This window comes from Vitis vinifera, chromosome 10 (assembly GCF_030704535.1).
Source record: "Vitis vinifera cultivar Pinot Noir 40024 chromosome 10, ASM3070453v1".
NCBI classification, from domain to species: Eukaryota; Viridiplantae; Streptophyta; class Magnoliopsida; order Vitales; family Vitaceae; genus Vitis; species Vitis vinifera.
In genome coordinates, this window is record NC_081814.1 from 1659059 (window position 1) to 1673106 (window position 14048).

A 14048-nucleotide genomic window follows, 5' to 3' on the forward strand; every position below is an offset into this window, starting at 1 on the left:
ACAAGTTTTCAATTATGCATAAAGCATCTCATCATCCTGTTGTTGTAAGTTCCCCCACCTTTTTTTCTTAAACGATCTCAAATTATAGTGATACTAATTTGAGAAACCTGTAAGTTTACCCTTGCTAATTAGTCTCAAATGGACGGATAATAAGAATGACAAATTGCTTGTGTGGTAGGCCATGAACTTTTAAAAATGCTCCTGTAGCTGAGTGGGTCCAAAGCATGGATTAAGACCACCAACCACCTCTTTGTAAATCCTGTGGCATATGTCGTCATGCTTGAGGGCATCCTCAAATGGTATTAAAGGGACTCTGCGGTGATTGTGGAAGCACCCCCACCAAAACCCTCACTTCTAAAGCCTTCTGCTCTGCTCTCCCTCACCAAAAACACTCTCATGGCGGATACCAATTACACCAAACAAAAGAAACGCATTGAAAAATTGTACGAAGCTTTGAAAAAAGAAACCCCGTATGTGGCCAAAGTCTGCGGTGATCAGCCTCCTAAATACCCATTGCAGAGAATTAGTAAGAGTCACAACAACACATTCCTTCATCTGGCCATTCGCTTCAAACAAAAGGATCTAGTAAACGAGTTACTGCAAAAGTTGACCGCAGACGGCTGCCATCCACTTTCCAATATCAAAAACGACGAAGGCAACACTATACTCCACCAACTAGCCTCCAGTAATACCATGAAAGATGTAGCAGAGAAGATGGTGGAGAGATATCAGGTCGAAGATCCGATGTTGCTAATTGCGCGTAACGACTTAGGAGAGACGCCTATTTTTGGTGCAGCCCGCTATGGTCAAATTGAAATGTTTAAGTTTCTGGCTGTGAACATGGATTTAAACAACAGGAGTGCACGAGAAGTTAAACGCCATTTGCAGAGGGATGATAAAAGAACAGTTCTTCATATTTCCGTCACCACTGAGTGTTTTGGTGAGTTATTATGCTCTGAGGTTCCGATTGGTTTGCCTTATAGGATAACATATTCATATCTTATGATATGAATTTCTTGTCCAAATAAAATATGATATTTAACTAATGTATTCAATAAGCTATGATATGTTACACTTATATTTTGTTTGTAAAATAAAAAACAAAAAAACAAAATGATATATATATATATATAGCTACTTTTTAATAATAATTTTTTTATTTTATAAAATAAATAACATTAAAAAGGATAAAAATAAATAAGAGATATTTTAAAAAATAATAAATAATATATCTCACAACTTATTCTATCACAAGTTTGATTAAATGTAGAATATAATAAGTAATAAGATAATTTATTTTATCTTATCAACAACCAAACATTAGATAAGATATAATATCTCTTCTCTTATTTATCTCATGTCATATCAAACCAATCAAATATAAGTTTAATTCATCTATAAAGTTATGTTTGGTTGGCGAGATGAAATAGGGTAGGATATGTATATGGTACGATATCATATCCTATTAGATAGTAATTAAATATCATAAGATATGATTTCGAATGAGATATATAATAGTAATTAAATATCATAGGATATTATATATATTAAGATAGCATATTCAATGAGATATATTATGTTATACTATGTTTATATTTAATTTGTAAAATAAATAAAAAAAATGATATGAAATATATATTATTCTTAATGTTTAAAATAAACATTATATCATATTCCATTATTTTCTATTTAAAAAAATTAAGTTTCTCTTATATTTAACAATATCGATGATTAAAATATTTAAACTTTATAATAAAAAATTTTATATTATGTTATTCAATATATAAAATTAATTTTTATATATATTATATATTAATATTATTTTATAATTTTTTTAACCATAAATTGAATTTATAATAAAAAAAATTATTTTGCAAATGAGTATATAAAAAAATAAAAATAAAAATAAAAAACTGATTAAAAAATAAATTTATGATATATTAGTTATGTATATCTCATATCTTAACATGAAATTAACATTTCTCATATAGAAAAAATAAATAAAAAATGGATAATATATCTCATTGTGTATCTCATCCTATACTTGGTTAAATATTTGATAGGATAAGTGATGAGATAACTTATCTTATTTGATTACCAACTAAACATGAAATATGATATAATATTTCTTTTCATCTATATAAATTTTAAATATTTAATTTCTTTTATTGTATTTAATTTTTCTTCAAGAATTTCAACATATATTAAGCAAGAAAATTTGGATTTTTTTTTTACTTCATTTTACAATCCAAACAAAGCCTTAGGTAGTGTTTTATAATCAGCATAAGTGCTAAAAATTTGAAATATTAGTGCATGATCTAATTAAAGTCTGGGTTGATGTGATTACAACTCTTTGAAGGAACAATTTAAGAAATATTTTTAGCTTCTTGAAAATAGATTTATTATTATCCGTTTTGATACATGTCCTGTTTTTTATTTTTAAAATAAGAAAAGAGTAGAAGATATTATATATATATATATATATATATTTTTAAATATATTGAAAAGGTAATGGTTTTAAAATAACTGAGGTATCAAAATATTTTAATTACTTCAAATTTTAAAAATTTTAAAAACATCATATAAATCTATACTTTTATATAAGAGATTCTATCTTTTATATAGAATTTATTACCATGATTTGCTTTTAAAAATAAAAACTAAAAAACATATCCAAACCAACGTTTGGTTACCAAATTTAAATGAGATTATATAAAATTTTTCTAATTTTTAAACAAATATTAACTTTGTGGTCTTTTGGCCAAAAGATACTATATTATAGCTTTTACCACTTTAAATCTTAATATTTTCATTCAAACAACTTTTTAAATGTAATCAAATATAAAATAAAAGAGCTTCTATTATTCCAGAAAACTCTTTTTTAGGTCTAAAAATGGTACCCAAAAGTGTATTGGATAACATAAATCATAACCCACTTCAAGTCTTTAAAAAAAATTATATTTAATTAGTTAAGCTTTAAAAGCATGTGTTTGTACAATGGACGTTTAAGCTTTTAGGACATATCATTCAAACAACTTTTTAAATGTAATCAAATATAAAATAAAAGAGCTTCTATTATTCCAGAAAACTCTTTTTTAGGTCTAAAAATGGTACCCAAAAGTGTATTGGATAACATAAATCATAACCCACTTCAAGTCTTTAAAAAAAATTATATTTAATTAGTTAAGCTTTAAAAGCATGTGTTTGTACAATGGACGTTTAAGCTTTTAGGACATATCATGTCTTCTTTTAACCTAGATATCATGTGGATTATAGAAATGGGGAAAATTGAAGAAAAGAAAATAAAGAAGAAACTAAAAGAAAAGAATTTTTTTTTAAAATTAAATAATAAATTTAAACTCATTAAGCTTTTCTTAAATACAATCTTCAAATTTATTATTCTTTGTGTATAAAAATTGAAGAGTTCATAAAAATTTATAAAAATTAAATAATTTATATTTTAATTAATTAATTAAATAAGACAATTGATATGCATATTTCTCTTTCAAATATGTTTTGGAATGCAAAGACAATATTAGGCTACTAATGTAATATTTTTGTTTTTTTGCATTATCTCTCAAAAATTAAAATGAAATAGACTTGGCCCTCATCATTGCGAGGATCTACCCATGTTTAATTGAAGAAAAAGATCTTGATTCAATGACTGCTCTTCAATATCTCGCATGCAATCCAAGTGCATTTGGGAAAAATACAAAAATGAGACCAGGAGTCATGGAGGAACTTATGATCACGTTAGATCCATTTAAAGAGCTCGGGAATAACCTCAAGAAGATATTCAATAGTGAGTATAATATATTTAATTTCTTCCTTGTCATCATCTATTCTTCATTTGCTCAATTAGTCTTATTTTTTCATTTATAAGGCAACATTATTTTAGAAATTGTGTTTGGCATTAATATAATTCCGAAATGTTATACATGTTTTTATATATTCGCTCTTTTTTTGAAAAATTTAGTTTGTAGTTTGGTTAATTAGCTATCTTATAAATTCCAATTTATTCTTTTGTTTAATTTACATTATTTTTTCAAAATAGCATATGAACATAATATGTTCTTGATTACATAGAACTACTTTAAGGGAAGTGAATCGAATAAAACAATGTATGATTTACATTCAAACGTTCAAATCAATCTAACTCAATTGAACCATTTAATGGCTTTAAAATTTATTTGAACCCAATGGATGCAGCTTGATACATAGTAGAATGAAATTGAGCAAGTAAAATTTAATGTCTATAATAACTTCCATACTGTGAAATGGGGGCTTTAATGAATGTAAGTGTTTTATTCCTCAAATTTTCCTGTCTAATAAAATAAGGATTAGGTCGGATGGATTTTGTTTAATCAAATTTGGTTCTTTTTTTTGTGTCATTCACCATTAGTCTTTTACCTCAATTTCTTATAATTTCTAAGTACTATCTATATTCATTTCTGTTACATATGTTTATTATTTTGTTCAGTGTGTACCAGCAAAGATAACACCTGGAATGGTGATACCAGCATGAAAAGTTATAAAAGGTGAGATATGAAAAGTTTTGGTTTGTACCTTGCTTATTTATTTTAAAAGCTTGATGGTTAGTGTTTTTAAAAGCTCTTGCATAATAAACTCAAAATATAATTAGAAATTTAAAATTTAAGGCTTTGTTTAGAATTACTTACTTTGTTTTAAAAAAAAAAATTAAAACTTCTAAGTAAAAAGTAGAAACTCTTACACAAAGATAACTTATCTTATGTTCTCAAAAATTAGTTTAAAATTTTTTAAATTTGAGTGGTAATTTAAAAAAAAAAAAAATCAGTTTTAAAATTATAACATTTTCAATATAAGCTCAACGAATTCTTATATTTTATATAAAAATTAGTAAGTGCATCCAAATGGACACAAAGATGTCATTTGTACACACTTCTTATTTTCTATTTTTAAAATTAGAAAGTGATGATAATACCTCTATAAAATATAAAAACTCTTTAAAATTTACTTTATAAAGATAATGACTTTTAAAAATTATTTTATTTTTTTTTTAAAAATTAAAGATAATTGAATATGTATCATTATTTTATTTGATATCCTTAAATATATTTGAAGTTAATATATCATTTTTTTAATAGTAAATGGGTTTAATATATGTGTTTTCAAATTCTTCATATTATTACTAAACATTATAAATTTTATCATGCATATATAATTTTCTTTGATAAAATAACTTAAGTATGTATATAATTATTTGTTTTATCATTTCGTTGAGTTTTTTTTCTCAATATTTCTATATGTTTTTATCATTTTTCATGTCACCAGTGTTTTTTATTCAAACTTTTGTTTGATTTTAAAATCCAACCATCAATATTTATGTAATCATTAGTTACTTTTGAATATAAGAGTAAAGACTCTTATACAAAAAGTATGAACTTACCTTATATTTTTTAAATTATTTTTTTTTTAAAGTAGTTTTTAAAAACCATTGTCATTGCTATATAAATCTTTAAAAATTCTTACATTTCATGGAAGAGTTAATGCTCAGCTCAAGCCTACTCCTAGGCTCAAAAAAGGCTTGAATTTTTCTTTTAGATTTCATAAGAGAAATTCTTAGGATATTGATTTGTCACTATATCAAATTTTGAATTTGAGTCAATAATGTAATTAGTTACATAAATTATATAGGAGATTATTAACTTAGGTATATAACTTTCAGCAAAGCTATGCAACATCTATATATGATGATTTTAACTTTAGATACAGAGATCTCACTTATTTGAAAGAGAAATTGTCCCAAGGAAGCTAATAAAAGAAGTTAATAAATAAATCATGTTTTGACTAAGGTCCATTTGACATACTTTTAGGTAAGACTTTTTGGGTAAATTCAATAAAGGATTTTTAAATAAATAAATAAAATTTTAATTTTAGAAAATTTATAATATTACATACATTAGCCTTCCCTTTTTTTTTTTTTGGAACAACTACGAGTACTTGCATTTTACTTGGAAAATTAAAAAAAAAAAAATCTATCTTAGAATGTACTTAAATGCAATCAAGCACCTCTAAAAACAAGTGAATATTAAGACTTAATATATTAAGTGACTAACTTAAGGCAAAATAGATTAAGTGAATTTTAAATTTTATAATTTGAGAACTCTAAGTCTGCAAAAACAAATGAAACTATTTTTTTCCAAAGGACTACTTCTGATTGGCATTCACCTAATTTTTAATAACTTTTAAAGACTTCTATAAGGAAGTGAAAAACCGAAAAAAAAAAACGGTTTTCTTAATAGATCAATTTACCAATCACTAGGAAAAAAAATTGTAAAATGTTCTTCATCATTTATAATGGATTAAATTAGAAATATATTATGGAAGGCTACTGTTGTTGGAGTACTCTATTGATATAATATTAATCACAATATGTCTACTAATACTAGGTCATTTACTCATGGTGCTTTTCAGTATTTTAGTGAATTGAGTATCTCAATATTAGTTGTTTACTTATAAATTAATATTTATGAATTTCCATGTTTTAGTAGTTGATTTTTAAATTTGTGAAACACGTTCCTTATAAAAGCACTTTTTTATCAAATGCTTTTCAATGTTATGTCATATTAATCCCTAGTGTCTCACGTTACTGAATGTAGATGCTCTCCGACACTTCAAAGACTCACCAAGCTTTTGGTAGAGAAGGATGCTTCATGGCATGCTAGTATTGATTCTCAAGAAGCTGTCCCAAGTAACAATGAGGGGTTGAAAATAGAAGAACATTCTTCTGAATTGTTCTCAAAAATAGATGGACAACAATCGAAAATAGAAGAACACTCCTTTGAATTGCTTCTGAAAAAATATGGACAAGAGTCTCGAAAAATGGAAGGACAAAACCCTCAAAAAATTGAAGGGCAAAACTCCAACAAGTGTAAGAAGAGCAATGAAACTCCATTATTTTTGGCAACAATATCAAACATTAAAGAGATTGTCGAAGAAATACTCTTATATCATCCTATGGAGCTTGAGCATACTAATAACGAGGGAATGAACATATTACAAGTGGCAATCCTTCATCAAGATGAAGAAATTTTTGATATGTTGGTAAAGTCTGAAGTGTTTCCAAGAAGACTATTTTTAGCTACAGATAACCAAGGAAACTCCTTACTACATATGGTTAGCCAAAATAGTCAAGCCAGTGAAAAGATGCAAAATCCTGCATTCCAGCTACGAAACCAGTTGATGCTCTTTCAGGTGCACTTCAACTAACCCATTAGTGATGAACATAATCATTGTGTCCATGCATACACTTATTTAAGCCATTTGATTATTAGTCTTCGTTACCCAAAAAAAAGAAGTTATGAGGTAATTGATGAAAAATATGTACCTCGGTTAGGAAAATGATAAGCCACTTATTGGGTACTAAATTCCAAATTTGAGTCATGCATTATTGTGGTTAATAAAAACTAATTCATTGAATAAAAGTATAAAATACTAGTTTTTGATGTAAAATTAAATAAAACCAAACTACTAGGAAATGCAATTTGAATACAATAAATAAGTCCTAAGTAGATATAAATAAAACCATTTTAAAAAGTATAAACAAATAAGATCATGTTTACCATGTATCAATTTTTCTTTAGTCTTTACTTTTGTGTATTTTCATATACTTTTAAGTATTTTATATATGGAAATTAGTTTTTCGATATTGTATTGTAGAATGACCCATCAAGTTATCACTAAGGACTTTTTTAGATTTACACAAGGCTTAGTAAATGCATGGGAAAATAAACACATCAATGAGGTTCAAACTTAAGACCAAGCTAGTCTTGCCATATTAAAAAATGCTAATTAACTTGTGAGTTTTAAGTTACTAGATAATGAATGATATTCAGCTCACTTCGAGTGAAAGTTAATATTATGTTTGGTTCTAGAAAAGTATTAAAGAAAGAAAAATAATATTGAAAAAAATAATCTTCTCATTTTTTGTTTTAGTATATAAAATATAAAAGACATTAAAATATAATGAAAATTAGTTATAAACTTATGTCATTTTCAAATTATTGTCCTTGTATGAAAGAGGTAAAATAAATTTGAAGTAATATATAAGGATAATTTTTATTTTAAATTTATTTTTTTTATTTTTTTTACATTTTTCTTTTCTTCTACTTTTATCCCTTCAATTTTTTTTTAAAATCAAACATAACCTAAAAGTTCATGAGTCACCCTATTTTAATTTGAAGAATTTGTATAAAAAGGACAAGATAATCCACACATTTGGAGGTTATTTTTTCTAAAAGATGGAGGATATTTTTTGTTATGGAATATGTGACTGCTCTTTTAATGAAATAACCCTTTGACTTTGATCCAGTGATAGATGGAAGGATTACAAACAACAAAAATGCTTATATGTATTACAATTGAACCATGGTGCTACTTGTGATTGTATGTGTGGGTGCAGGACGTGAAGAAAGCCTGTAAGATGCATTTGACCGAGCCTCTCAACAACGATCAAAAGACTGCTGAAGAATTATTTGCTGCTTCTAATGAAAATCTCCATAAAGACGCCCAGGAATGGCTAAGGGCTACCACTGAGAATTGCACCATTCTTTCTGTTTTCATAGCCACTGTTGCCTTCGCAGCAGCCTACACGGTACCAGGAGGTCCTAATCAAGAAACCGGCATTCCAATCCTTAAAGGTAAATCCTTGTTTGTGGTTTTCATTATGGCTGATGTGATCTCCCTCACTTTCGCTTTGACATCTGTGGGTATATTTCTATCCATCCTTACATCCACATTTCCACTACAACACTTCGAAACCTATCTTCTTAAGAAGCTGACGCTGGGAATTAAATTTATGGTCTTCTCGGTCTCAATGATGGCGGTGGCGTTTGGAGCCACTATAGTTTTGATCATGACACATAATTGGGAAAGTGTCTTTTGGTATGTGGTTGCATTTCTTCCTGTTCCCATTTTCTTTCTCTCATATTCACCTCTACGTTCAGCAGTCCTGATGCGCAGCACAGAATTGGTCAAAAAATTTGTTCCAATTCTCCTTCTCCCCTTTTCATTTCCCACTTATGGGGCTAAAAAAGGACTCCTCTGGACCATGAAAAAGTTTCAGATTTATGGGAATAATATCCAACCACGTCAGCCAACTGCAGCTCCTTGTACTCGAGTTTGAAAGAAGAAAAAGAATGGCGTTTCAGAACTCTTTTCAGAGCACATGAATGGATGAATAATTACGTATCACCGGAATTGTCCTCTCCTTTTCTATTTCCAAGTAGTAATAGAACATGTCTGTGTGAAGTTAATTAGCATGTTGAGAGTGTTGTATTAATTGGTGACTCATTATGGTGCATGTATGTTTTAAATTCTAATTTTAGAGATTCTATTTAACTAAATTTTTATTACTTTTTCGATAGTATTTTGTTTTGTGAGAGTTATGAGCAGATGGGATGTTTTTGGGAGAGCATGAGGTTTCGTGTAACAAAGGCAGGTATTCCACTCTTGTTCTATTCCTTTTTATATATTAAATAAGTTCTGGAGCTGAGACAGAACAAAAACTCTAGTGACATCTTCTCCTATTTTTTAATTGATTTTGGTGAGCAACGAGTAAATCAACTTTCTGCGGAATCATTGTATCATAAACGAGTAACTCATGACACAGACATGGGTTAGAAGGCATGAGATGCCTCAGGTGCTGTGGTTTGTAGACCTAGTTTTGAAGACTGATATATCACCTTTCGGTCACAAAATGAAGAGGGATAAATTTCTTGAGACTTTGTACTGCATGTATAAGGGTGAATGGTGGAGTGTGTGCATTCTCTACTACTTTCATTCAAAGGTGAAGCTAAAAAAAGACCAAGTCTTCAGTCTTATACCCACTACCACTCCCTCGATTACTGACACGGTACTTGATCAGAAGAGGCTTCAAATTTGATGATAGAAAGAGAAGGGTTTGTCACGATACTTATGATGTTAACTATTGGGAGAATTTTAAGAATTCAGAGAGTGACGACGCAGCACATAGCACACCCCATAGACAAAAGAGAGCTAAGAAAAATACTTCTACACTACCATGCACGCACAACCAACAATAAAAAATCCAATTAATGTTGCATTAAGCAACGCTGCACCCTCAAAAGATGCTATCTTTCGACCATATAGACAGGAAGGCATATCAGAGGCACTGTCTGTACTTGCAACATCAGCACCAGCATGTTCATCAAGCCCTCTTTTTGAGCCTTCTTTCATTCTGCCCTCCAATATGTCATCTGCTTCTACACAGCCTATGAAGTCACCTACTTCTAAATTCCAACTTATAATGGCAAGGATGGAAATGTTCCAAAATATGATTGAATCATATAATGCAAAAAGTAAAAAATACATCAGAGGATCAACAACTTCTTCTTAAGCTGGTAGATGATATCGCAGTAACGCTGCAACACTTGATTACTACATCTTTTCCAGGGAAGATTGAGCATGCACGAAAGAATGATCATTCCATTGAAGCAACTGTTGAGGTCTCGCGTCCCTGGTTATCCACGTAGTTGCCAAATGGATGAACACACGATCTCAACCAATATAGATTCCTGGTTCAGTCGTTCCTGCAAAAGGCGTCCGGGCAGGGTGTTCGGACGCACCCTCCGATGATTTTGTCAGCCATGGTAAGAGAGATAAATCAACAAGCTTACCTTTCTCTTTGTGTGAAGGTTCATATATATAGTATCAGAAGCTTTGTTTTTTCCCTCTTTAATGGTAGGGAGATATTTTGGCTTGTCATGATGCCTCTAGGTGGTGGCAGGGCCATCATCACCCTACAGGCGGCTGACAAAAATCGTGGGAGGCACCGCGGTTGTTAGAGATCGTGGGAAGTGACTTGTCGTCACTTCATTCCTGTCTTTTCACTCTGCAGGTGGCGGAACGTGGGCCGTGGCAGGTTATTGGAATGATGTGTAAGACTTGCTTTCTTCAGTCAACGATCTGGACAAAACATATCCGGATATGATATATCGGTCGTTCGGATGTGTTATGGCGATCGTCCGGATGTGATGTTTGTGAGTGTCGTACGCTTCTTTCTTAAGGGTCCGGATAGGAGAAGCGCGCCACGTGTACTCTTGGGGAGATCCGGATAGGGTTAATCCGGATAGGAACGTGTGTCACGTGTCATCATAAAATGTGCGTCATGTGTCATCAAGGGAGGGGTCCCTACAGCAACTACAAAAAGTAATGATCCCTTACAAACTGTAGCTAAGACCCTAGCAAATCTGCATCAACACTTACCAGTTCCCTATAACAAAATCTACTTTGGATCCTGAACAACATCATATTTCGCAGCCTGAAGATATTACAATTAGGGTACAAGAGCCGCATCTTCCTGTATCTTTTACTCCATTAGCTGCAGGCAACATAGACCATCAGTTACCATACTCGAGACACTTGCCAATTTGCAGGAGAACTTTCCAGTGATAATTTCCATGACAATAGTACCAGTGGAGGCCATATACACAAAGTGCCAACCCTTGTCACCACATCACAAGTGTGTAGGGGCAATACTACATTGTCACTAGAAATCTGCATCTAGGATATATGATCCACAATTGCCTTTTGGACATTTATATATATACAAATGCTTTGGGATATACTTCGTTTATATTGTGCAACTGTATGATATTGTACTGACATTATCCCTATAATATTATAAATATGGATTAACTAATTTACTAGCTAGGGGCAATAGTCCCATTCCATACTACTTCTAAGGCTCGAGCGACATTTTAGACGATGAATGAAATTATAGAATTTGGAAGCAAAATAATTTGATATCAAAGCGAATTAGAACAATGTCAGGGTGAAATTCATACGTTAAGGTGAAATTTATAAATGAAAGGACTAAAAGAATTAGGGACCGAATTAAGCTGATGCGGAGTGTGGAAATAATCTTTTGGGAGGGAAATGTAAAAATATTTTGGAGCGGAATAATGCATTATGGGAGCAAAATAAATTCTTTCCGTTGCCAAAGGTTATCATGGCAGGCAAGAATTATATATTTGGGAGAAAATTTTCTTACATCCTGTTGTTGCATATATGGTATAAAACATTGAGACCAATGTACAAAGACATAGGATTTGGGTACAATCATATGAGACTCGGAGTATAAACTTTTCAAGCTGCTTATAAATCTTATATTTGGGAGAGGAATTATAAAGAGTAATTGTATATTGTAGGATCGATAAAGGAATTGGACAAATTAGGAGCACACTGGGGAACCATGGGAGTGGAATGCGACAATTTGGGAGTGAAACAAAAAAATTTTAAAAAAATAGTTTAAAATTCACATTTTTTAACTTTCAACAATACTTATGTGCTTCAAATAATTTTAAGTTAAAAAATGAGTTAAAAACACACATTTTTTAAAACAATCACCTCAAAATATAAACAAATGAGATAAGGTACAAGAAAATGAGATTTGGGCACAACTTAATTAGATAGGGTACAAAATCATAACACTATCCGATAGACTTGAAAACACTTTATTTATTAAAATTATCAAATATATTATTTATATAATAATATTTTTATTTTTATTTATTATATATTTAGGTTTTTATTTAATTTGTAATCATTAGCTATTTATTATATATTTTCGTTTTATGATAATGTGTCCAAAAAATAGTTAAAATCAATAAATATTGAGAGATGAAAGGGGGAAAAAATTATGCTTAAAGCATATTTAAAAAGTGTAGAAAGTAAGAAAGAGAAAAAAATAATAACAAAAAGAAAGATTACTCGGCATAATAGAATAAATAATATGAAAGGAAATAAATAAATAAGAAAAGTGATATTTGAGGTTGAAAGGTGTCAAAGAGGTGGCGAGAGGATTTTTTAAAAAGAAAGGAAAAAGAAAGTCGCACGTGCGTTGGTGATTTAAAGAAAATGACAAATTTGAAATTATTATTTTGATTACTGTTTAAATGTAGGTGAGAGGAAATATTTTAAATTTTTAAATTTTTAGGTTCGGCCTTGTCTTTGCGGGTGGGATTGGGCTTGAAAGGGGCATTTAATTTAGGGAAATTGGAGGTTTATACAGCTTATAAGAAGACTTTATGAGGTGTTCAGTGGGACAAAAGCCCAGTGTTGAAAACACAGGTCCGATTTTCCCTTTTTTGGTTGGATTTGGTGCGAAAGGGATATATTTAATTTATAGAAATTGGAGGTTTTCACAGCTCATCAGAAGACTTTATGAGGTTTGAGTCCACATTTTTTCAATGGGACAAATCTGGTGTGAAAGGGGTATTTAATTTGGGGAAATAGAAGGTTTTGACAGCTCATAAGAAGGTAGTTTATTAACAAGTGCTTAAAATATTTTGGCTCGAAATTTAAAATATATTTTGTAAATAAAATTATAAATATTTTTTAAACAAAAAATCATATCATTATTTATTTTATATTTTTAATACATTTAAATTAAACTTATTATTATTTTAATATTAAATATGTTTTTCAAATTCCGCATATTATGAAACATAATAAATTTCTATATATTATTATAAAATATCACCAACTTTATCATTTATTCAATAAAATAACCTTAATATATGCATTTTTACCAGTTTTATCATTCTTTTTAATTGTTTCTAATATTTTTATTATTTTTAATCAATTTTTATTTTATTAATATTTTTGTTCAAGTTTTCTTTTGATATTTTCCAATATATTTAATTTTTATTTTATATTTTTCTTCAAACTTTTCAAAAATCAAATATAACCTTATAATTAATGCAAAATAGTTTGTAATAATAATATTACATGATCATTCCTTGTCAGGAAAATTATTTTTAATATATTCTTTTTAGAAAGGATTTTATTTATGCTAGACAAGATCTAAAATTATGGATAATTGTCCATGATTATCTAAAAGTATTAAAAAAAAATGTTAAAAAATGATTTTTTTTATATTTGATTATTTGATAAAAAATTTTAAAAAAAATCAAATATAATTAAAATTTTATATATTTTAAAATTATTTAATATTTATATAAATAAGTTAAATAAATTTAAAA

General features: G+C 29.1%; 1 protein-coding gene across 1 annotated transcript; it reads left to right on the forward strand.

The window, feature by feature from the left end:
- The first annotated feature begins 352 nt into the window (after positions 1-352).
- Positions 353-9406, forward strand: LOC100854782 (uncharacterized). The gene is made up of 5 exons (XM_059740381.1): positions 353-940; positions 3599-3802; positions 4481-4538; positions 6642-7236; positions 8444-9406. Exons 1-5 carry the CDS (start codon positions 397-399, stop codon positions 9164-9166), a joined length of 2124 nt encoding a protein of 707 aa, XP_059596364.1. The 5' UTR covers positions 353-396; the 3' UTR covers positions 9167-9406.
- The last annotated feature ends 4642 nt before the right edge of the window (positions 9407-14048 follow it).

What these genes read in the sequence shown, in the direction of transcription:
- LOC100854782 (XM_059740381.1), top strand. Translation starts at nt 397, where the DNA reads ATGGCGGATACCAATTACACCAAACAAAAGAAACGCATTGAAAAATTG. An exon ending in CGTCACCACTGAGTGTTTTG is followed by an intron (nt 941 to 3,598) that starts GTGAGTTATTAT and finishes AAAATGAAATAG; the next exon opens with ACTTGGCCCTCATCATTGCG. An exon ending in ACCAGTTGATGCTCTTTCAG is followed by an intron (nt 7,237 to 8,443) that starts GTGCACTTCAAC and finishes GTGTGGGTGCAG; the next exon opens with GACGTGAAGAAAGCCTGTAA.